This window comes from Chaetodon trifascialis, chromosome 6 (assembly GCF_039877785.1).
Source record: "Chaetodon trifascialis isolate fChaTrf1 chromosome 6, fChaTrf1.hap1, whole genome shotgun sequence".
Lineage (NCBI taxonomy): Eukaryota > Metazoa > Chordata > Actinopteri > Chaetodontiformes > Chaetodontidae > Chaetodon > Chaetodon trifascialis.
In genome coordinates, this window is record NC_092061.1 from 30,049,713 (window position 1) to 30,075,158 (window position 25,446).

The window sequence follows — 25,446 nt, forward strand, 5'->3', positions numbered from 1 at the left end:
GCATCTGTGTGGGCATGTGAGAGATTTGAGAAATACCTCTACGGCCTGTCTGCATTTAAACTGATTACAGACCACAAACCCCTCATTCCTCTGATGAACTCCAGAGACCTTGACAGCACACCAGTACGCTGCCAAAGACTCCTCATGCGACTGATGAGGTTCAACTTGGAGGCTGAGTATGCACCAGGTAAAACGTTGGCTGTGGCGGACATGCTGTCCAGGAGCCCACAACAAGGAACAGTGCACAGCGGAGACAGCCACACAGATGTTGAGTGTTATGTTGCTGCTGTCATGAGCAGCATCCCAACATCACAGACGAAAATGGATGGCATCCGTGCAGAGACAATTGCTGATGAGCAACTCCAAGTGGTAATCAGGTACATTAAGGATGAGTGGCCTGAACACGTAAAACACACACACAGCTGTGCGAGAGTATTTTCCAGTGAGAAATGAACTGTCTGTGCATGATGGGTTGGTACTCAGAGGGAGCAGGATAGTGATACCAGGGTCAATGAGATCAGAAATGTTGGAGCGAATATATGATGGTCATCAAGGACTAAACAAATGCAGAATGAGGGCAAACACTTCAGTGTGGTGGCCTGGCATAGCTTCACAAATCACACACAAAGTGGAGAACTGCATGTACTGTCGGGAGCATAGGAGAGCACAGAACAGAGAACCTCTCCTGTCAACACCTCTCCCTGACAGGCCATGGAGAAAAATCGGCATAGATCTCTGTGAACATGAAAAACAGAACTTTCTTGTTATAGCAGACTACTATTCCAGATACCTGGAGATACTCCACATGCCAACCACAACAAGTGCTGAAGTGACTCTAAAGCTGAAAGCTACTTTTTCCCGATATGGTATACCAGAAGAGGTTGTCAGTGACAACGGGCCACAGTTCAGCAGTGATGTTTTCAAAGACTTTGCCTGTGAGATGGACTTTAAGCATGTGACCTCTAGCCCGCACAACCCACAGGGCAATGGACATGCTGAACGTGCAGTGCAAACAGCCAAAAGAATTCTGAGACAAAAAGATCCACTACTGGCTCTCATGATCTATAGAGCCTCACCACACAGCAGCACTGGTCAGCCCGGCTGAACTATTAGTGGGAAGACCTTGCCAACCTTGCCAACTCTGGCTAAAGTCCTGCAACCAAAATGGCCAAACCAACAGCACGTCAGAGTTAAGGATGCTGTGGAGAAGAGCAAACAGGCTTTCCACTACAACAAGCGACATGGTGTGAAACCGCTCGCACCACTGCAGCCAGGAGACCCTGTCCACACTAAGCTGGACAATCAGAAGACTTGGTCCACACCTGCAGAAGTGGCTGGGGATAGCACAACTGAGAGATCATATGTCATTGTTACAGAGCAAGGAGCTATGTACAGGCGAAACCGTCTCCATCTCCAAGCACTGCCTGATGTGGGGTCCCCAGTCGAACACTACAAAACCAAATACCCCAGATACTCAGGCGAGCTCTGGATGTAGCTCTCCTGGTCCAAAGGTGACCCCTAATGTCTCAAACCAGGTCTGGTAGAGTTGTTAGACCTGTTCAGAGACTGGATCTGTAAAGGACAATATGGGGACTTTGTTAAAAAAAAAAAGGAGCCTGATATTATATTGATGTAATATAAGGTGGTTTGTTAATAAGGCTATTCTGAGGCCATACAGGAAAGTTACTGTTATTTGCATGTTTGTAGGCATTAACAAGGATGCTAAAAAAAAAAAAAAAAAAAAGAGGGGGAGATGTCAGGGAATGTGTTTTGCGACATGCACTTTTTGACAGATGTGTTGTGATAGTGAGAGACGTAGGAAGGGCGTAAAGGAGGAAATATTTTTCTGGCCAGCTCATGCTATTACAGAGACATGTGTTAAGAGAGCACAACATCAATAAAAGACCGAAGTTGGAAACTACAAGAACTCTCATCATTTTAGGAAAAACTCATAAGTTTATTACGTGTGTGTGTGTGTGGGTGTGTGTGTGTGTGCGCGCGCGCCTGTGCCCTGTGTCTGTAACCCCCGCTGCTCCCCCTCCTGCTCAGTGCATACACACTGAAGCCACAACACATCATGTAGTTGACCAATCACGTGCGGCTTGAACGGAAAAAAAAGTCGAGAAAAAAGAAACAAAAAAAAAATCCCCAAAGCGACTCTTGCTAACTCCGATCGTTCACTTCAAGGAGCCAGACTCTGATAGCCGTTTCGTTCGCGACTGACACATCACTACTGACTAGCGTCATCTTCATCAGCTGTCTTTCTTTTCTTAGAGAAATATCTGAACAAGCTCATCTGAAAATGCAGTCAGCAGTTACATCATGGCGCATAGATATTAACTTAAGCTACGAATATGTTACGTAACGTTAGCTGGCCATCAATCTTTTGTGAATGTCTATTTTACTTGTAAAATCTATTAGGAGTTATCTTAAGCTAATAAGTATACCTTTTCTCCGGTAAGCCTCTGCCCTATTTTCCAAGACGACATTCCTTTGACTCTCTGACCTGGTGTCTGGGTGCTTAACGTGATGTCACTTTCAAGCCACGCTCTCGCGAGTAATTAAAGTCGGACTCTGCTGTGAAGGTGGAGACATGCGGCGGTGGTAAATTGGCGACAATAACAAAAAAATAAAAAAATAGAAATTTGAAGGAGCGGTGGCTAGGATTTAGGAATGGTGGCGCGCCACTCCTAAATGAATGTAGAGGAAACACTGGTGCAGGTTCTGAAATAAACACCCAAGCAAAAATGCAGCATGGTTAGCCTACATCTCATTGTTGTTTGTGGTGATGGTAGCCTGTACTGTGGCTGAACAAACAGCATCAGCTAGCAACAGGAGAATATCTCCAGTCAACATTTTGCCCATGAGCTCTACACTGGAGGCATCACAGTAGCACATGCTAATACTGCTAGCAAATGAGGTCATGCCAGACTGCCCTTGACAACAAACATACCAGAATCCCACATATTTCCCCTAAAATCACTGGCCTTCCCACAACCAAACGTTCGGACACCATAAGGCCATCATGTGGGTGAGCATGAGTTCAAGTTATCAAACCAAAGTAACAGTCATTCAAAGGTCCACATCTGGTTTATATTCAAGAGCAGCAGTCAAAAACAAATGGCTATAACAAAGTTATATTTAATCAGTTAATATCACATCTCTTGTAATTGGGCCAGCACAAAACCGATGGCAGTTTTTATTTCTGATTCAGACATATTCTTAGAACTACATTTATACTAGATACTGCACACTAGAGAAAAGGAGGCACATACTGAATGTGTGGAGCTGACAGCAAATTCTCTGGTTTAACATTAATGTGTGAATCTGCAGTAACAACTGACAACACTCTCTGCAGCATTTAACATCGCAATGACAATTATGTCAACAATAGGCAAATAAGCCACATTAAAATCACGTTCGTCTGGGAACAGGATCGTTGTCGATGATCTCCACATGAACTGTATATTCAACGCCACGACAAATGATTGATCAATAGCAAATTTATTTTAAAACAGAAAATGTTACACTTCATAAGGTACTGTAGTCTATTTATAACACAAGGTAAGGCAGGGGTCCTTAACTACGTTTGTCCAAGGGCCAGAATTTTTCTGTGGGTTGAACTTTAAAAAAAAAAAAAGTTTGATAATTTCACTTTAGTTCAGGTTATTTTTATCAGTGTAAACAGTGAAAATACATAATGATAATTAGATACTGAACTAGAGTAGACCTCAGCTCAGAACAAATTCCATAGCTCAACTACCAATGAATGAGTCTGTATCTCAAATAAAAACTCAGTGCTACAGTTGGCTAATGAAAATAAACCCAAGTGATGCCTCTTGCATCTAATAGCCAAGTTATGTGATTCTCCGTGACTATCCTTCAAGTGGGTGATTATGAAATACAGACTTTTTTTGCTCATTGCCAGGGTTTATTTAGCTAATTTACAGTCAATCTTGTGATAGATTGGACCTCTTCCACTGCAGAGTAACATCAGATGGGTGCATTTTCTGAATTCATTAATATTCTGCGGGCCGGATGGGAACAGATTGACTTGCTGTTCAGTTTGGATGCAGACCGAGGTCTGGACTTCGAGAAGGCCTGCTGTAGTGTTTTTCTTTCTCAGTCTTACCGTGGAACGCTCTGTAAAAACAGCACACAGACTGAAGCCCTTGCAAACTGCAGGTTCTTAAGAAGGATTAAAAAAAATCAGAATGAATAAAAACTGTCTCAAAATTACCATCCACCAAAACATCAAGGTATCAGAGTCCAGGAAAGAGCCTCTCTACTGAGCAACTGAGCCAAGCCGGGCTGCATCCAGATGATCGGAATAGTGGGGAGCCTGTGTTCAGAGAGACCAAGGGCAGAATAGTTGCAGTCTTTAGGAGGTAGCTCCAATACATGCATTAAGCCTCGGGGTACAGCCAGGGATATTTCCCTCATAATGCAACGGGTCAGTTGACTCATAATTTAAACAAACACTCCTAATTTGGTAAGAAATGAGTCATATGGCCACAGCAAAACCAAACTAATAAAACACATGATCAGTTTTGAAGGGCATGTACACTGCAGCTGGTAATGTATTAAAAGAAGACTAACACAATAACTTCTGAAATAATATAGAGTTAAGGAGATGTACTTAGCTGGGGGGGAGAGGTGAAGGGTGCTTCACTCCTCCACAGATCCCACAGTGCCTCCTTCTTCTGTCTCTCTCTTTGTCAGGCATGCACCCACGACGATCTACTGCTGACCCTGCGTAACCTGGGATCATTGCTCCTTGTGGTTTCCCTCTCAGTCATGTGTGCGGGTAGACTGCTCTGCTGCCGTACTACTTCCCTCAACTCCCCTCTAGGACCTGACAGTGGCTTGTCTCTGTGGTGCTTCACCTTTTTCCTCAGTCTACACACTTGCCCGAAGAAACTGTTCTAAGAACAAAGAGCACACCATCCGAGTGGACAGCTGTTGCAACAATTTGGTCTTTTCAAGTGATTTTATGTGTTCTCATCCTGTGATCTTTCATTGCATTTGTGTAACCCAAGAATGTCATAGTACCATCCAGAGTTGTAAGATAACATGACTGGTGAGAGCCTGTTTTGATAACAGGGGGCAGATGACACTCTCTTCTCTTGTCTGTTAGTGACGTCTGTTGCATTTAGATCCACGCCTAAACAATGCGCGCGCGCACACACACACACACAGATTGTTTATTATATGTCAAGGATAAGGCATGAACAAAGCATAATACGTCCACTTCTCGGAAACTGGCCAATTACATTCTGTAACGTATGTCTGTTTATTGTACGGGGTTTGGTCAAACTCAATAAGATAAATGTGAACTTTTGCCTGAAAACTGTGCTCATTCTAGCTGAGATCCTGCGGGAGCTCTGTCATTCTGAGACCAGCGCTGCACTGCTTTATATGTGACCTCAATAAATACTTTGACTGTGAACTGACGATTGCTCCAGATTGTTCTCGGGCTTCCAACAAAAGAATCAGGGCTAACACTGTACACTGTACTGTACATGGAGATGCTAATTCTTTCTTTACAGCTCCACACCAGATGAAGGTGTTAAAACCATCTGAATGGCCAATCCACAGGCCAAAACAGGCCTCAAGAATCAAATGGTTCTGACAAGTTGTAAATCAGACACTCCTGTGGCAAACTGTTTTGTGTGTCTGTGTGCTTTCTTTACAACCACATCAGGATAATGCAAACGATATGTTTGATTCAACTTTGGATGTTCCGACAGCACTAAACTCACAATTTGTATGTGTCAATGCTTTTCCCATGTTTCTAGCTTGTAAAATGACAAGGCTATGATCTTACCACTTATAATCATTTTTGTCGAGGTTTTAGGTACTTGACATGAGACAATTATAATTAGTAGTGCTTAATTTGGCAGGTATAATCTGCCTTTTTTTCTGTAGTTTTTGTAACTTGGCGTGTTGGCGTGTAACTTTTGTTACTATTGGCGTGTTACTTTTAATCTTTTATCTACTTTTACTCGCCACGTTAAACCGCGAAACTTTTTCAGAGTTAAAGCCGAATCACGCAAGAATATTTTTGTAGATATTTTTGACAGGCCATGGAAAGTATTCTTGAGTTTATTATTAACCAAGAAGTTTTTGCCACACGGCCATCAAACTCTTTGGACCAAAGTCCTGCAACCAGCCTTAACCCATCTGTCTGGATAAATAGCCATGAAAAGCCGACGCCGCGGTTCGACTGGTTCCTCCCGTTGGACCGCAGCACAGGTCAGAGCCGACAGTCCAGGGCTCCCCTTCCTTCGTGACAGTTATTGGACAGTCCGTCATTGGAGCGCTGGCACAGAAGTGGGCATTTTCCATGCTGTAAAGAGTTGGTGTCCTAGGCTATAACATTCTCAGTTTTCATTAGACTCACTTAGTCATTCATTCCAGAAATGAACACTACATTCGCATCCTCATTTTTCATGAAAACTGCTTCTCACTATTGCCAAACTCATTCTGTTTATTATTTTGCTGTAGCTTCTTCATCCAGTTGTTTGTGTTACATCATGAGACATGCGGTGGTGGTGTATTTGCAACAATAAAAAAAAAAAAAAAAAAAACATTTAAGGAGCGGTGGCTAGAATTTAGGAATGGCAGCCCACCACTCCTAAATGAATCTAAAGGAAACACTGATATCATTATCGTTTTATCGCTCAGCCCTAGGTAATCCCATGCACAAAAATACCTTGTTGGACAGTATTTGTTATACCCGTTTTTTTTGTTTTTTGGGGGTTTTTTTCCCGCAGGCCAGAAAAACTTTTAACTTCTTGTGGTGTCCAGTGTTTTTTTTTTTTAATATCATCTGCCACATCAGTAATCTGCTCTGTGATGGTTCCTCCACACCTCGGAACAACTGTACTTTGCCCGGTGCTAGCAGCTCTGCAGTGGCAACAAGGCACTCGTACTAAATGAGCATTCAGCTTCTTAGCTATTAGCAGACTCACTACAAAACATAAATGCATAACACTGTCTGTTAAAAACTGTCTGTAGTTTATTGAAAACTGCTTGTTGGGCAAACTCCACTGAAGAGCGCTAACTTTATAATAGTGCATCTGTCCTTGCAACTCATCAAGTTTAGTATGTTTAGAGCTGTAACTATGCTCCAGGTCTTTTTCATCACTGCAAGCAAGTCCCATTAACTAAGCACACTGGCTTGGTTTGAACTTCAACACAAAAATAATTGTTTGTCCATTCCAATCATTAGTTCAAGCGTACACCCCACATCTACTTTCTATGACACATGTTATTAATAATGTAAAGACTAAGTGCGTGATACACTCTGATAGTGTCACAGACATACCAGCCAGAAGGGATCACTCGGAAGGATGTGTCATTCTACTATTTTTGTTTCTTTTATCACAGAAAAAGCATTTGCTGCCGAGAAATATTTTTTGTATTTCTGAGTTGCTTTTTGTATTTACTAATTGCCTATCGGGCAAGATCAAACAATTTCACAGTATACAGTCTGGAGGCCAGAGGTTCCCCACCCCAATTCTAAAAGAATATATTTGACTGACACCTCTCTTTCAGATGGTCTGAAAAACAGTGGATGACAAGTAACTGTTGTCTTCACAGATCGTAAAAGCCTGCCTTACAATTCTGGTAAGGAAGTGGGTGCATTAATTATACTTCAACTTCAACTTTATTTATATAGCACTTTAAAAACAACCAGAGTTGAAACAAAGTGCTGTACATTTATAGACAAAACATTATAAGTGGAATAAGATAAATAAAATAAAACAGGAATAAACACTAAAATAATTGTTTTATTGTTTCTAAAAACAATTAAAAACAATGAAACAATGAGTAAATGCAAACCATTAAGACACTAAGAGCGGAGTCTCATGTGGGGTTGAAAGCCAAGGAATAAAAGTGCGTTTTAAGATGAGTTTTAAAAATGGACAGTGACAGGGCTTGCCTAATGATTGATGGTAGCTCATTCCATAATTTTGGAGTCACCACAGAGAAAGCTCTGTCCCCTCTGAGCTTCTGTTTTGATCTCGGTACCTCCAGGTACAGTAGATCAGCTGACCTGAGGCATCGAGCAGGAGCGTAGAGGTGAAGGAGCTCAGAGAGGTAAGGCATGGTGAGACCATTTAAAGATTTAAAAACAAATAAAATAATCTTAAAATGGACCCTAAAGTGCACAGGCAGCCAGTGGAGGGAGGCCAGGATGGGAGTTATGTGCTCCCTCTTACGCACTCCAGTGAACAGGCGAGCTGCTGTGTTTTGCACCAGCTGGAGGCGTGCAAGGGAAGACTGGCTGACTCCAAAGCAGGGGCGGAGCATCCAGGGGGCTGGGAGGGCGACACGCCCTCGGCCTGGGGCCCTGGGGGGGCCCAAGGCGGGGAAAAAAAAAAAGAGAGATCTCTGCTCCAAGCAGGGGGAATCGGGCCCTTTCCCTACGACATTTAAATCGTGTGATATGTGTGGGCTTATATATGTTGACCCAGTCAGGATGAGTCATGGTTGGTAAAAGCTTTACAAGACTGACTTTAGTGATGTAGTTAGGTGTAAAATATGAATAAAATGACGTGCTGCATGACTGGCTTTATTTTCACTTTCACATTTAACTTCATTACTTACAAATTTACAAGTGGATCACCTATATTGTTTCCAAGTGTATTTTGGGTAAAATTGTCATCAACCATCCACCACGTCATCATCAGTCATTTGTCAACAGAGTGCAAGCTAGGTGGAGCATTTTTACGGACTAAGCTAAACATGAGTGGCAGTTAATATAAGCATAAAAGTGGAGCTAAGTCGGGGCCACACAGCACGCCGAGAGCTAGTGCATGGCGTTGCTGAGCTGCTGCGTCTCTCACGCGTGTTCCTGTTCACATATCCTGCGTCTCATCTGCGTGTCTGCAGCGGCGCAGCAACTGCCGGCTCCATCTGTTTACATGGAGTTTGCGTTTGATAATTATCGACAACAAAAATGATGACGTAATTTTACTTTACATGCACTGGAACAGGAACTGAGCTACAGGAGGAGAGAGTAGGAGAGAGGGAAAGGAGTAGAGATGATGGAGAACTTCTGTCCCTCTCATACTGTGTATTTTCTCGTCATGTGTGTCACATATGCAGATATACATTGTAATCGCTGTGAAATACTCACATGATACTGATTTGACTGCGGCGAGCCTTGGAATCTCTACACAGGACTCACGTGACTCTCACGCTGCTCATGTTGGCAGTGTGGACACTGTAACCTGTTTGTATGGACGCCAAAATGAAAACCATGCCATAACCTCACGCTCACGCTCTGCGCAGACGTGCTATGTGGCCCCGGCCTTACTGAAGGCTTTGAGCCTTGTGTCAAAAATGTAGTATGTGTGCTCGTAAGCCCCGCTGTTGCGGGCATGTGTATGTTGTAAAGCGATATTATCATGAGCTTTATTGGGTTTAAAGGGCCCGGACATGTGCCCAGCCCCCAGCCCGGCACTGATTCCGCTAGTGCTCCAAAATAAAGTGCATTACAGTTATCTAGCCGAGATGTAATGAAGGCATGGATAACTGCTTCAAAGTGCTGTTGTGCAAGGAAAGGTTTCACCTTTGCCAGCTGCCTAATGTGGAAAAAGCTGGACTTCACTACAGCACTAATTTGCCGATCCAATTTAAAACCCAAGTTTGAGACTGTTGGCTTTACATAGCCTGCCAAAGGGCCCAAGTCAACAGGAGGGGGTTAACAAGGGCCACTGAAGCCAAACACCATCACTTCTGTTTTTTTCTCATTGAAATTTAGAAAGAAAGTTTAGAAAGTTCAAGGCCATCCAGGCTTTGATGTCTTCAAGACATGACAGAAGTGGTGTGAGGGAGAAGGCATTTTTCTTTTCAGCGGCACATATATCTGACTGTCGTCAGCATAACAATGAAAAGAGATGCCATGCTTTCTCAGGATGGAGCCCAGGGGCAGTAAATACAGAGAGAAAAGCAGGGGCCCTAAAATAGACCCCTGTGGAACCCCATACAGTAGTGGAGCAGAGCTGGACTCCAATTTCCAAGGCTTACAGTCATACTTCTGTCAGCCAGATAAGATTTGAACCACTCCAGTGCAGTACCACAGATGCCACTAGGTTACGTAACCGAGCCACTAGGGTGCTCACAGTGTCAAAGGCAGCAGTTAGGTCCAATGGAACCAGGATTACATGGTCACCAGAGTCAGTAGCCAGGAGGATATCATTAAAAACTCTTAATAAAGCTGACTCGGTGCTATGCTGAGTTTTAAATCCAGACTGAAAGACCTTCAGGACACCATGGTTATCCAGGAAAGACTTTAACTGAGCATGCACAACTTTCTCCAAGATTTTAGAAATAAAAGGCAACTTGGAGATGGGCCTAAAGTTGGCCAACATGCTGCAATCAAGGCCAGGTTTCTTAAGTAGACGCTGCACCACTGCATATTTAAAACTTATGGGAACAACTCCTGAAGACAGACTGCTGTTAATGATAGCTAAAACTGTTTTCCCTATACTAGGGAAAACCTCTTTAAAAAGACGAGGAAGGACAGCGTCAGGGGGAGAACCTGACGGCTTAATATGGCCAACCAGATCTTCTAAAAATGACAGAGACACAGGTTCAAACTTATCAAGAGCTACAGAAAAAGGGACAGGGTCAGAGGGATCAGATGTAGGAGGTGAGATGAGAGCCCTAGCAGTAGCAACCTTATCAATGAAAAAGTGCAGGAAGCTATTGCACATTTCAGGAGATGCCTGAAAGTCACCTCAAAGCTGGAAAAAGAGGATGAGGCGATGCACTGCTTACATTTAAAGTCGTTTTTGTAAACTGTCGCCGTTCCTCCTCCACGACCTGACGTCCGCGGGGAGTTTAAGTAGGAACAGCCAGCAGGTAGAAGTTCCACTTGAGCGCTGCACTCACCGGCACCGATCCAAGTCTCTGTCACACAGATGAAATCCAGACCACGGGAGCTGAAGAAATCCCTCACGATGAAGGTTTTGTTCGCCAGGGATCTAGCGTTCACCAAGCCAATCCTGGTGGGAGTTGGGGCCTGTGGTCCGGTGGTTCGGGTAGCCCGGGACAGCGTCCTCAGGAGCCGGTGGTTTACCCCGTGCTGAGAGAGCCAAAGAGGGCAGAGGCGTTGGGGCCAGAATCCCTCAGGTGAGCCGGTGACAGGTACCAGACAGGCATCGATGGGATCCAGGAAACGCCGGGGCACAGCAAAAGGAGGGAATAATCCCTGTCCTGTCCGGGAAATGGACGAAGGGCATGCCAGCCGGAGTTTCAGCCTCACCACCGACCGCCACGCCTGCTGCAGCGCCGGAGACGCTTCCACCGAGAAGGTAGGGCCGAGGCCCAGTATAGGTGAGGCGGAATCCCCGCCAAGAGTGGGGGCAAGGTATTCTGCCCATCGTGATTAAAAGCACCTAGATCTCTGACATTCTGCCGGAGAAACAAAAGTTACTGCCGATGATACACCAACAGAGACTCGATTTGCTTAGTGCCGATGATTAAAAACAATAAAAACACCAAACATTGCAGGAGCAGCAGACGGCCAGCCATACACACAGGCGCCATCATCTCTCTCTGTAAATCCCCTCCTCCTCCTGTATAGACTCATATACAACAATCTCAATCTGGCAGGGATCACAAAAGGTTCTAAGAATGGTGACTAGGACTTTTTTTTCTTTCTCTAACAATTACACACACACACACACACACACACACACACACACACACACACACACACACACACACACACACACACACACACACACACACACACACACACACACACACATACACACACAAACACATACACACTTTATGAAGTTCTGATGATGAACAACAGACAGATGACAAATGACTGCTGACAGATAACAGCTCATAAACTATCCTTCAAAACTGGCATAGCTGCCCCAGAATGCTTCGCAATTTCCTTTCTCTCTTGTACATCCCTCTCTGGATGAGTGAAGCTCATGTGAAGCTGACAAAGTCTACAGGCTGTTTTTTTCTTTTTCTCTTTTCCCTTTCAGATCAAGTGCACACAGTGTTGGCCATCTCTCCACAGAGGGTTTGGTGCAATGCATGTATTAAATAAAATCATATATTACAATTATCATTATTATTGTCTTTCCTCCTTCCCTCCTTCACAGTAATGGGTAGATCTACTATATAACAAGACATAAAATTTGCATTGCAAATGTGAACGTTTATGTGTTGTCAAGCTGTAGTATATGGTATATTGTATAGAATTACAAATATTCTGTTGCATTTTAGATACATTCAGATTTTATTATTTTTAAGTGTTCACTAATAATAATGTCGTTAAATTATTCTGGGAATCCAGGTCTCCTGGCTCCCCCCTTTCCTCGATGCCGCCGATGTACTTTGAAAGGCAGTACTTTGAGCGTATAGCGTTCAGCGTCCCAGTTGTTCGATTCAACCACCGGTAATTTTGTTCTTTTTGTATGGCAGACAATGAATGATATTTGGAAGACAGTTACTATTTTCATGTTTTGTTTTGTTTTTCTTTGCGGAGGCTGAAATTTATGTTCCAGCAAACAGCTTTTGTAGTGTTTCCAACGATGCCGACAAATCGATGTGACAGACACGTGAAGTAACTTTAATGTTTATTTCCAAGTAAGCCCACAATGGGCTATCAAAAGCTCCACCTACGACACATTTCCCTCTCACACTCAAGACTAACCAGTTAATCAGAAACTCCTTTTAATCCGACACACTGGCTACATCTCCTCCCTGCTTTTCAGTGTTACTGACAGACGACCCAATTGTCACACCACATTAGCCCTGTCAACTCAGATTATAAGGACACTATCCTATCTTAATATCTCAAATAAAACTCAGTCTTACCCATTATAGTACACACGTCTGTCCATATGTCCAAAGCCACACACAGGGACGGTGGAAATAAACCCTTCTCTCGACTAAAAAGCCGTATTGATATAAACTGGAGGTGACTTTATTACAATACAATGCTCTCTGCTGGAAGAAACGGACGGCGTTTCCTGTGAGGAACGAAATGCAGCCAGCTGGCAAGAAAAACTTCAAAATAAAACGTCGGCAGTTCTTTAACTTTTTTTAAAAATCGGAAATCAATAAAATTACAGAACTCTACAATTACACGTCCAAATATATGTTTGTTTAAACGTCTCTTGTATGAATATTCCGTAACATATATTTATTTTGCCCTTGTCACTCATATTACTAAAGAAAACTATAACAGGATTATTGTTCATTGATTCCTGACATTTTTAAAATTAAATATAACATTTTTTTTTTTATTTAATACTGTACACTTGATAAAGCTCTTAGATATTTTATTATGAAAAATAGTAGCGGAAACTTGGGTGTTTCCACAGAAGACACGTCATCATCATAGTTTTACTCTCGAATTCTATTCTTTCCAGGGTAGCGCAGGAAAAAGTGAAACGCTAGCCACCACGTGATCTTTTTAGAACTACTCAACACAACACACACTACACAAGTTCTCCAGTAAAACATAAGTAAATATAAACACATCAAAAAGCATACTTCAATACCACCTTATCATTGTACAGTGTCTAGTAGTGTCTCTTCCACCCCACGACCAAATTGATTCTCACCATATTCCGCGAGAAGTGTATCTGAACGTACCTTTCACAGTTACCAGCCTCACTGAATGCTGAGCGGAGTAGTAAGTGTGCATTACTACATGTGTGCAAGTGTGGTTTATCTAAAGAGTTTCCACGTCATGGACGCCTGAAAGTTTTCTTTACACCGGATCACACACAAGCTTTGGTCTACCACATCTTGTGACCTGGCGTTTTCATAAACAGCACTATAAGGGCACAGTTTAAGTCTCAGTTTATATAAAGGGCTGAAATATAGTAGTTGCTTTTTAGAGAAATGTTTCAGTTAGCAGGTTCGAGTACAAAAGGTTACAAAAGAACTTAGGAATTAAAACGAAAAAATAAAAAAATATATATATAAAAAAAATCATCATTTCAACAGGACTGGATTATCCCAGGGGTTAAACACAGATTAATTTAGGAATATACACCTTTGGCACATATTGCCATTTCAAGTGATGTGCTTTGCTAGTGGTGCCTGTTGCCAATTTGCAATTAATCATACAGTGTAAAAAATGGGAACAGTTGTTTTCTTTGCCCAGTTGGTAATCTAGGGGGGATGGAAATACTGTTCCTGATGGGAAATGACTGAAGTACAAACTACCTCAAATATGTATCATGATAGGTTAAGAGCCATTTATTACTATTTTTTTAATAATTTTTTTTAACTATGAGGTCTACCGATCAGCAGTTTATCTACAACATTTAAATTAACTGCAACTGGTGGCGAAACAGCTTCAGAAAGATATGTGAAAACTAGGAAACAAACAAACAAACAAAAAACTTTAAAACATTTTCTCATGAAATGTCATTGTGGCAAATGCATTGCATAAATTCCTGTTAGTATAACACAGTAAAGTATAAATATTTCCTTCATTCCTTCAAACTTTCTGCAGGTACATACCACACACCAACAGTACACAGACAGTTGGTGTGTAGTATCGAACTGGGTCACAGTGCAACAAATCTAATAACTAAATCTGGCAAATAGCTTCCCCACAGTGAAACATGCCAGGTCACGGCTATGTCACAGGAATACTTGCAGGAGCAGAGACTGGCAATAAACACAGCAAAGTCTGCAGAGTTCCTCGATGCAAATCTGTTCCAGTCACCATCAGACAGGGGCAAGGAGTAACCGTTGCTTGTACTCATACCACATCTTACACTAATGTAAATCTAATGTAGCAGACCACATCCTAGACCGTGATCATTGCAGGACAGGTCTGAGTGTGAGCGCGTGGCCCAGCCAAAACCTCAGACTTAAAAACAGGGCACTGTGTGTAGATTGATCAATTGCAAAAAAAAAAAAAAAAAAAAAAGTCCACAACACACTAAAAAACACTGAAGTAACTATGGAAGTTTGAGTATTTTCTGACTCCACACTACATGTAGGCTGTAATGCATGCATTTACACCATTCAAAATATCTTGATAATATGGGATGAAAGAAAACAAAATCCACTTGGCCACTTCAATCAAAAACCCTTAGAAAGCAGAACTAAAACCTCAGCTGTTCATCTTTAACTACATCTAAGAGAGGAATCACATCATACCTGTGTATCTTATACTATCTGTCTAAATGTTTTAAAAATAATTTCAATATTCTATCACTTACCTGCGAAAGATCTTAGCTGAGACATTGTCCTCTTTTAAATCACTTCTCAAATTAGTTAATTCTATTTTGCCTTATTTTATCACATTTGTTACACACTTACTTGTACTGCATTTTTATTTTTTTTTATTCCGTATTTTGTTTTTCTGTTATGTTGTATTACATAACATCTACAGAAATAATACACTAATACAGCAAATATATCCCATTAAGACATGGTGAGAATGTGGTTTCCAAGTAGTCATTTATTTATATATATATAAAAAAATGATGATATGAATGCAGTGCTTTGACTTGACCCTAGTCTGTATCAATTGAAAATCGTTTGGTGCAAAACTAGAGGTGGGTAAAACAGGCAAATACACAAAGTGACTATATTTTGAGACTGTATCACCAGTCTGTATCAAAATCTATGAAAATACAGTGGCATGCAAAAGTTGGTCAACATTTCTGTTACTGTGAATAGTTAAGTGAGAAGAAAAACACATCTCCAAAAGACATTAATTTAAAGATGAAACAGATTAGTGCATTTTTATTCTGTACAATTTTAGAGTGGGAAAAAAGGACAAGAGCACCCAAACAGATGTGAACTCTCAGATAACTTTGACCAAAGTCTCTGACTTTAATTATCTCATTAGTGCTATGGCTTGTTCACAGCAGGAAATGCTAGGTAATGTATACTTCAAAGCTTTATAAATACCATGACTCCACATACCTTGTCGCAAAAGTCAGCAGCCATGGGCTCCTCTAAGCAGCTACCCCTCACTCTGAAAATTAAGATTGATGCCCACAAAGCAGGAGAAGGCTATAGGAAGACAGCAAAGCACTGTCATGTAACTGTTTCCTCAGTCCGCAATGTAATTCAGAGATGGCAGTTAACAGTGGAGGTCAAGTTGAGGTCTGGAAGACCAAGAAAACTTTCCGCTATGACAACTGCTCATAGGATTGTTAGAAAGGCATATCACCCCTCTGTTTGACTGCAAAAGATCATCAGAAAGATTTAGCAGACTCTGGAGTGGTGATACAGTGATCTACTGTGCAGTGACACCTGTGCAGAAGAAAACCATTCCTGCATCTTGAACACAAAATTCAGTGTCAGAAGTTTGCCAAGGAACATCTAAACAAGCGTGATGCATTGTGGAACGAAGTCCTGTCGACTGATTAAATTTGAAATAGAACTTTTTGGACACAATAAGCAAATATATGATTGGAAAATAAAGGGGGCAGAATTTCATGAAAAGAACACCTCTCCAACTGTCAAGCCCAGGGTTGATAATGCTTTGGGCTTATTTTGTGGCCAGTGGCACGGGGAACATTTGCCTAGAATGGAGAATGGATTTAATTCTAGGTTTTGCCATGTCTTCACAGTCCCTTGACATAAACATTAAAAATCTGTGGATAGACCTCAAAAGAGCAGTGCAGGCAAATCAGCCCAACAATCTCACAGAACTAGAAGCCCTTTAATAGAAAAAAATGGGTGAAAATGAATCAAGAACTGAAAGACAAAAAGCCTTTACAAGCTGTGATACTTTCCAAAGTATTTGCTTAGCTATTCACAGTTACAAAAATTTTGACCAAGGGTACCCCAACCTTTCATGCATCTCTAGATGCAGACTAAAATATAACAGCAATTCATTTTTAATTGTTCAAATAACTGTAGTTAACTCTCCTGGCAGTGGAACACACCAGCCAGAGTTGAGCTTCTAGTTATGGTCCTTCATCCACTGCTCAATCCACTGCACTATCTGCTCCAGATTGCGCTCCAGGTCCTCAGGAGTGTTGCTGGGCAGCTGATGAACTATCTCCTCATTGTAAGCCTCCATGGCCTCCTCATAGATGGTCTGGAAGATTTCACACTGCACATTGTCCTGCAACTTCTTCCCTGTGTATCCCCTGTCAGTCAGAGGACAGGAGGAGGGAGACAGAACAACCTTGGTCATGAGGAGGGCGTTTTCTTCGTAGTGAAGCAAATTCTTAAACTTATCATAAATGTTTCGCAATAGATTGGTTGGGTGGCATGGATTTACAACCCCGTTTCCAAAAAGATGGGACCTAGTGTAAAACGTAAATAGAAACAAGATATGATGTGCACAACATTGAAACCCCATATTTAATTGAAAATATCACAAAGACAACATGTCAAATGTTGAAACTGAGAAATTTCACTGGTTTGATGTTAAAATTTGATATCAGCAACACATTAAAAAAAAAAAAAGTTGGGACAGTGATAATTTAACTAGAAAAGTTGTTAATTGCATAAAGAAAATTCTTTTTTCCAGCAGCCAGGTGATCTCTTCAGAGTCATCAACAAAACACAAAATCATCGATCAAATCCTGAATCACAACCTTTAGGTTAAATAAAGATGCTTCACTTTCACTTTCAGCCTTCTCCCTGCACAGACTGTTATTTTGTCAGTGCATATGAGGGAACGTTGACACCTGCTGGTGTAGCTACTAACTGCACCTCACATTTATAGATGCTTTTCTACAAATCTGCTACAGTACAAATTAGACGAAATTATGCAAAAAATAGGAGGGAAGTCACAAATGTCACATGGCCCGTAAACTGACCTGTTTCACATGCACACATGGATCCACAAATGTGTACTGTATGTATATCAATTGCCACATCTTGCCACTGGGATTTTTGCCCATTCCTCAAGGCAAAACTGCTCTAGCTCCTTCATGTTGCATGGTTTTTGCTTGTGAACAGCAATCTTCAAGTCTGACCACAGATTCTCAATTGGATTGAGGTCTGGACTTTGACTAGGCCATTCTAACACATTTAAATATTTCCCCTTAAACCCTTAAACCACTCGAGAGTTGCTATAGGACAGTCACTATGTTTACATGCAGTCAATATTCGGGTTATGGTCAATATTCCGGTTTCTGAAACATTCAGAATAACCTGTTTACATGCGTGAGCAAACGGGGTAATCAATTACCACGGACAATGTGTCGACGCACGGACAATGTGTCGACGCATGGAGAACGTCATGACGCAATGCGCGTCATTTCAGCTTCTTCTTCCTGTATCCAAAAAAAAAACCCACCAACAACAGCAGTACGGTGGCTAATGAACAGCCCAGGGCTGGTAGCAGTCGCCTTCATTTGTGCTTTGGTGCTGGTACTGACCCACCACCAGTACTTGACACTATTCTGTCTCACTTTCTTCATTGATGGAAGGCGAGAACATGAAGAAACAGGAAATGGAGCCGGAGCTGTGTCATCCATATCCATGCTACCTGCACTCAAAAGACCAAGATTCCTTGCAAATAGAACATGCGCAGAACACAAGTGAATGTTCCGTTCGATGGGGATATTCCAATAGGTGTATACATGACCAAATATTCGGGTTAGAAAAGGAGTAACCCAGGGGTCATATTCAGGTTTTTAAAAACCGGACTATGAGCATATTCCGATTTTTCAAAAGGGATTTTGGTGTTTACATGGCCGTGCGCAACCGGGTTATTGCTGATATTCCGGTTATGAAAGGGTTGACTTACTTGACTGCATGATGTATCAGCAAGGGTGATGAGGATGAGTACAGGGCTGCTGTGGACAACTTTGTCACATGGTGTGAGCAGAACCATCTACAACTAAATGTGGCAAAGACTAAGGAACTGGTAGTGGGCCTGAGGAGAACCAAGGCACCTGTGACCCCTGTTTCCATCCAGGGGGTCGGTGTGCACATTGTGGAGGATTACAAGTACCCGGGGGTACATATTGACAATAAACTGGACTTGGCAAAGAACACGCTCTCTACAGGAAGGGCCAGAGTCGTCTCTATTTCCTGAGGTGACTGAGGTCCTTCAACATCTGCCAGACTATGCTCAGGATTTTTTATGAGTCTGTGGTGGCAAGTGCAATTCTCTATGCTGTTGCATGCTGGGGCAGCAGGCTGAGGATGGCAGACCATCAGACTCAACAAACTGATCCACAAGGCCAGTGACGTTGTGGGGATGGAGTGTAGCTTAGTCAATGCTGACGAAGCTATGGACCATCTTGGACAACGTCTCACTGCCACTGTTGAAAGCCTCCTGTCCTACTGCTGCACTGTGTGGTTTGCTAGCTGCACTGCAGAGGACAGGAAAACTCTACAGCGGGTAGTGAGGACAGCAGAGAGGATAATAGGGACCACATTGCCCCCTCTGTCTGAGATTTATGATGGCCGGCTCCACAGGAAAGCCAGCTCCATCTTAAAAGACCCCACACACCCTGGACACCAACTGTTCACCCCCCTCCCTTCTGGAAGGAGATACAGAGCACTGGGGGCACATACCAACAGACTACTTAATAGTTTTTACCCACAAGCTGTCAAATGTGTGAAACCTCCCCCTTAATGCACTCTATATGGGTATCGTGCGTCAGCACGTTTTTTTAAATGCACTTTATCTGAGCTTCAGCATCAGCACGTTTTTAGTATCTGTGTGTATGTATATATGTTACTGTTAGTCCTGCTTTGGATGCATACGTGTGATGTGATATGTTGTTTATTTATGATTCATGCTGAGAGAGATGCTGCTGAAATGATATTTCATTGTGACCACAGTGACAATAAAGTTCTGATTCTGATTCTGATCCACTTCATGATGTGCTGGTCAGGCACAAGAAAGAGTACATTCAGTGAAAGACTCATACCACCAAAACTAAGGACAGAACGCTACAGGAAATCATTCCTTCCTGTGGCCATCAACCTACACAACTCCTCCCTCTGAATGGCCCAAGGACTTTCACTGTCACTGTCTGTTCTGATGTATATTTTCCAATTTCAGTTTCTGCACATCTAATTCAATTTTGCACATTTAATATTCAGTATATATAGTAATTCTAATATATATTTTACATTTCAATTTTGCTCATCCAATTGCTTAGTATATGTAAATATATTTGTTTTATTGCTGAACATTTTATTTTATTGTGTTGTATATTTCTTATTTAGATATATCCTTAGTATTAATATTCTGTTTTTTTATATTTATATATATATATATATATGTGTGTGTGTGTGTGTGTGTGTGTGTGTGTATGGACCACTGCTACAAAAAACAATTTCCCCTCGAGGATCAATAAAGGAACCTGAATCTGAATAAAGGAACTCTGAATGTAAACGTGGTGAGTGTTTCTCAATTCCGGTCCTCAGGCCCCACTACCCTGCATGTTTTAGATGTTTCCTGCTCCAACACACCTTATTCAAATGAGTTGCTCGTTATCAGGCCACTGCAGAGCTTGATGACGAGCAATTACTAAAAAAACAATTACTATGTCATGATATATACCGTGACCGTGACAGAAGATTACATATACCTTGATGACGGATTTTGCCCACATCCCTCACCCCTAGTCATAGCCATACATTTATTGAGGCTAATATACATGACAATGAAGTAGAAGTTACCTGCTCTCTAACCGTGTGTACAGCTGGGTGTTGTCTGTGCGTAGGACAAAGATGACGTGGAACCACCGTTCAGGGAAGAGGTCACACCCATGATAGTCAACAATTGCACCACCTTCTACCATCTTTTCATCCAGCTCATCCACCACCTGCAGGATCTCAAGAAGTCGCAATATTTACATTTAACATCCATCCAAACTTATTCAAACTGTACCGACAACTCATTTCACCTTGGTACAACAATTTCTAATCAATCACACCTGAACTCAGAGATGGACTGAGCTACATCTGCAATTCCCTTAATTATGGTGATAATTTAGCCTATAATGTGTCTACACACGTGGAGCAGCTGATCTCCAAATGTCAAGTGCACCAAGTTACATTTGATGGAAAATCTGGGACCCAACCAGCACTGTTTGTGCACAATTACACTCAAATTCGATTCAGCACACAAAACGGCCCCTCATGCCAACTTCAATCTACTTCTAGTTGAGGTTGAATCCAGTTAGTAGAGGGATTGTACTGTCTGTCAACACTCACAGTATATCGCTGTGCTGCTGTTTCAAATACTGCCTGCAATCAATTTAAACAGGTTACCCCGCTTGCCCTCACAGCCAAGTGGAGTGTAGACATTGACATTTTATTTAACGTGGCATTCCGGTGATTTCATACATAAAGGTAAATTTACTAGTCATTTGGAATACAACTTAGATTATGAAAAAAGTTGTCTTCTGTGTCTCTGGAAGGTAACCCTGATGATGTTGTAGTGACATCATCAGGTTGGCTTGGAACCAGACGTATTTGAGTATGAAAGGCAAGAAGGGTCCAGTTAAAGGGATAATATATAACATTTTCTCATGTAAAAAACAACTAGGCTGATGTTATATATTTTGGTGAGTTGTATTCTTACATCATCTCAAATGGTTCCAACAAAATTCAAACAAGGAGACATCCATAATTTTAGTCAAGGTAATGGTGTTTCATTTTGGTGGCCTGTCAATGAATTGTAGTTATTACTTCCAGCAAAACACAGGAAACACCAGATGATACTTCAGAGAGAGAGAAAGGAAGTTAGTGAACTAGCTACTTAACCACATTATTGCTTACTATTGTTTATATTGCTCACTCGTGATGGAGCATGATTACTAATTTTCATTGGCAATGGTGGCTGTTGTACAACCCCCATAATCCCACACTCCGTCATATCATCAAATGCTGTCCTTTGTTATCATCATTTTGATTGAGAGAAATTACATACCATGTGTTTAAATGCTGCCATTTATTGCATTATGAGAAACGTAGGATATTGTGTTTATGGATTAAAGATGAGGATACCTTGACTATGACTGCTTCAGATCAGCATATCAAAATAAGATTCAAAGCTTGCATGTTGAATTTAACTCACCCTGTCCTCGTCCAAGATTGGGCACTGGTACTCTTCATCATAGCCATCATAAAGTTGTCCTAGTGAAATAGAATCAGGTTCACTAGAACATCCTCAGGATGACTCACTTTTGTCTGTATACCACTTTAAACAATTCAAGAAGAGTCAAAGCAGGGGCAGCTACGGCACCAAGGACAATGACAGATAAGGGTTTTAATTTGTGATTTAACAGAAAGATGAAGGATGCTCCATCCTCTTGGAATTTCAATCACTGCCTGCTGGTTTTTTTTTCAGTCTTGTGTTTGTGTTTGTTGTGAAAGTTGGTTTAAGCTTTCACCTTCTTGGGCCAGGTCTCCTATGTTCACATAGGTAAGTCCTGTCCGCTGGGCCAGCTCCTTTCCTAAAGTGGTTTTTCCGACACCGGGGGTTCCTATAAGAGAGAGGGATAATATTCCAGATTTTATTCAAATATGCATACATTCCATGTTGCCATATCACAATATAGTGACAAATGCTGGTAACACTGTCTCAATGCAACAAAGTGACATCTTCAAATATGTTATTAGATAATAGCTTATTTAAACCAACAGTCCATCACCAAGATATTCAGTTTACAATGGTATAAAATAACAAATCCTCAGCGTGGAAAAACTGCAACCGCATTTTGACGGATCACTTAAACTTCAAAGATTAGAGGATTTTCAAAAATCCTCCTTAATTTTCTGTCTGTTGATGCATCCATCAACCGACTAATAATTTCAGCACTTTCAGCACTATCTTTACATACATGCAGTGGGCTGATTTGTGTGTTTTTGATGGCAACAGTACACACACCGTATAGTATACTACACGTTTCACAGTAAAGGAATTTTATGTGCATGTCATAAGATGCAGCACATGTAGAGGCAGAAATACATGTACGTCCATTTATACATGATCTGATCGTTGATTATCGTGATGCAAATCAAAACGACTCGAATATGGCATCGTTTAAAACAAATATCCTGTTAAAATTGTAGTATAACACACCGAAGTGAAATTGGTTTCACATTCGACATTCGCTCGTTTTTTTCTGTTTGAGTGTTAATAGCATTTTGGAAACTGCACCGATATCATCCAGGTTGGTATCATTTTGTAGATATAAGTAAGCCAGACATTTCACAGGTGTCATCAACCCTCCAAGCTCAGTGAGTGCGGCGAAAACTCTAAGGAATAGCGCTGAATGTCCTTCTGAATACCTCGCTGCTGCCGTGGAGCTTAGGGACCGTCAGCAAATTACTCCCGTCAAGCCAGCTTTTTCTGGGATTTGATCCCAGAGACTCCATTCCACTTTTCCTCAGCTTGCAAGGTCAGTATTCATCTTTCACAAGCATTATCTCCAAGAAAATCATGTAAAAAATATATTAAAAACTCAAGTATGTACTGTAGCTCATTTATTACTGTTTACTGGTTTTATTTTGAAATAGCTCAAAGGGATTAGATCCCAGAGACTCCATTCCACTTCTCCTGTGTTCCTTAGGTCAATGTGTAACTTTCACAAGCATTATCTCCCAGAAATTAATGTGAAAACACTTGTTTAAAAGATTACTGTACCTCATTTATTACCAATTATTGGTTTTATTTTGAAATAGCTCCATGGGATTTGATCCCAGAGACTCCATTCCACTTCACCTGTGTTTCTTAGGTCACTGTTCATCTTTCACAAGCATCATCATCTCCAAGAAAATTTGTTTAAAAAGTTATTAGACGTACAGGTATCTACTGTATCTCATTTATCAGTAATTCCTGGTTTTATTTTGAAATAGCTCCATGGGATTTGATCCCAGAGACTCCATTCCACTTCTCCTGTGTTTCTTAGGTCACTGTTCATCTTTCACAAGCATCATCTCCAAAAAAAAAATCATGTAAAAAATTAATAAAAACTCAAGTATGTTCTGTACCTCATTTATTACCAATTATTGGTTTTATTTTGAAATAGCTCCATGGGATTTGAACCCAGAGACTCCATTCCACTTCTCCTGTGTTTCTTAGGTCACTGTTCATCTTTTACAATCATCATCTCCAAAAAAAAATCATGTAAAAAATTAATAAAAACTCAAGTATGTTCTGTACCTCATTTTCACGTTCATTTCTGGGAGATAATGCTTGTGAAAGATGAACAGTGACCTAAGAAACACAGGAGAAGTGGAATGGAGTCTCTGGGATCAAATCCCATGGAGCTATTTCAAAATAAAACCAGGAATTAGTAATAAATGAGATACAGTAGATACCTGCATGTTTAATAAGTTTTTTTCACATGATTTTCTGGGATGTAATGCTTGTGAAAGATGAACAGTGACCTAACGAACACATGAGAAGTGGAATGGAGTCTCTGGCATCAAATCCCATGGAGCTATTTCAAAATAAAACCAAAATATGGCAACACACAATGTACAGTACATTCTTGTGTTTTTAACCAGTGTTTTCATGTGATATTCTGGGATGTAATGCTTGTGAAAGATGAATACTGACCTAAGAAACACGTGAGAAGTGGAATGGAGTCTCTGGGATCAAATCCCATTGAGCTATTTCAAAATAAAACCAATAATTGGTAATAAATGAGGTACAGTAGATTCTTGTGTTTTTAACAAGTGCTTTCACATGATTTTCTTGGAGATAATGCTTGTGAAAAATAAATACTGACCTAAGAATATGAGGAGAAGTGGAATGGAGTCTCTGGGATCAATTCCCATAGAGCTATTTAAATATAAAACCAGGATTAAGTAATAACTGAGTTACAGTAGATACTTTTGTCCCTAAGCTCCACGGCAGCAGCGAGGTACTCAGGAGGACATTCAGCGCTGTTCCTTAGAGTTTTCGCCACACTCACTGAGCTTGGAGGGTCGATGACACCTGTGAAATGTCTGGCATACTTATATCTACAAAATGATACCAACCTGGATGAAATCGCTGCCGTTTTCATGACGCTATTAAAGTTTAAAGAGAAAAAAACGAGCGAATGTCGAAAATGAAACTAACTTCACCGCGCCTTCAGACGTGCAAAGTCCTAAGGACTAAGTGCAATACTAACCTAACGTAATCTTAGCCGATGGTTTCATTTTAAGAACAGTGGCATATTAACTTAATTGTTGAAAGAGAAGCTGAACATTACCTGTTAACAGAATGTTTGGTCGCCTACTCGTCTTCATAGCTTGCTAGCAGCCAACACGTGTTTTGATGACCTGAAAGACGGAATAACGATTGTCCTGTAACATTAGGTCAATTTACACATCTACTCTTTAACAGTTTCACTAAATCCCAAGAAGCAAATTTGAAAAAGGAAAGCAGACAAAATGGAATACCTGTGTAGGTGGCTTGATGTTTCTTGTCACATCAGCCCTAACAGACTTCCATAATCAAGAGCTCTGAACACTGAAGCCTCACGTCAGTTTTACGTC

General features: G+C 41.2%; 2 protein-coding genes across 6 annotated transcripts in view; both read right to left on the minus strand.

The window, feature by feature from the left end:
• Positions 1 to 13,054, minus strand: part of ydjc (YdjC chitooligosaccharide deacetylase homolog) — a 55,767-nt gene extending 42,713 nt beyond the window's left edge. For 2 of the 3 annotated variants that reach the window (XM_070965369.1, XM_070965367.1), the window contains exon 1: positions 12,862 to 13,054. In XM_070965369.1, the coding sequence (XP_070821470.1) occupies positions 12,862 to 12,887 (26 nt within the window). In that variant the 5' untranslated portion in view covers positions 12,888 to 13,054. Of the gene's footprint in view, positions 1 to 4,240; positions 4,343 to 12,861 lie in introns of all 3 variants that reach the window. The other variant, XM_070965366.1, reaches the window with a different exon arrangement.
• A 241-nt stretch (positions 13,055 to 13,295) lies between these two features.
• ak6 (adenylate kinase 6) lies at positions 13,296 to 25,438 on the minus strand. 3 transcript variants are annotated; one of them, XM_070965372.1, is made up of 6 exons: positions 25,351 to 25,438; positions 25,161 to 25,230; positions 22,347 to 22,439; positions 22,031 to 22,089; positions 20,629 to 20,783; positions 13,296 to 17,123 (listed from the first exon to the last, which is right to left on the minus strand). In XM_070965372.1, exons 2-6 carry the CDS (start codon positions 25,195 to 25,197, stop codon positions 16,934 to 16,936), a joined length of 534 nt encoding a protein of 177 aa, XP_070821473.1. In that variant the 5' UTR covers positions 25,198 to 25,230; positions 25,351 to 25,438; the 3' UTR covers positions 13,296 to 16,933. The 3 variants fall into 3 exon arrangements, with proteins under 3 accessions (XP_070821473.1, XP_070821475.1, XP_070821474.1); XM_070965374.1 differs by having other exon boundaries at positions 15,377 to 17,123; positions 20,629 to 20,774; XM_070965373.1 differs by lacking the exon at positions 25,351 to 25,438 and having other exon boundaries at positions 15,377 to 17,123; positions 20,629 to 20,774; positions 25,161 to 25,308.
• Between the last annotated feature and the right edge of the window lie 8 nt (positions 25,439 to 25,446).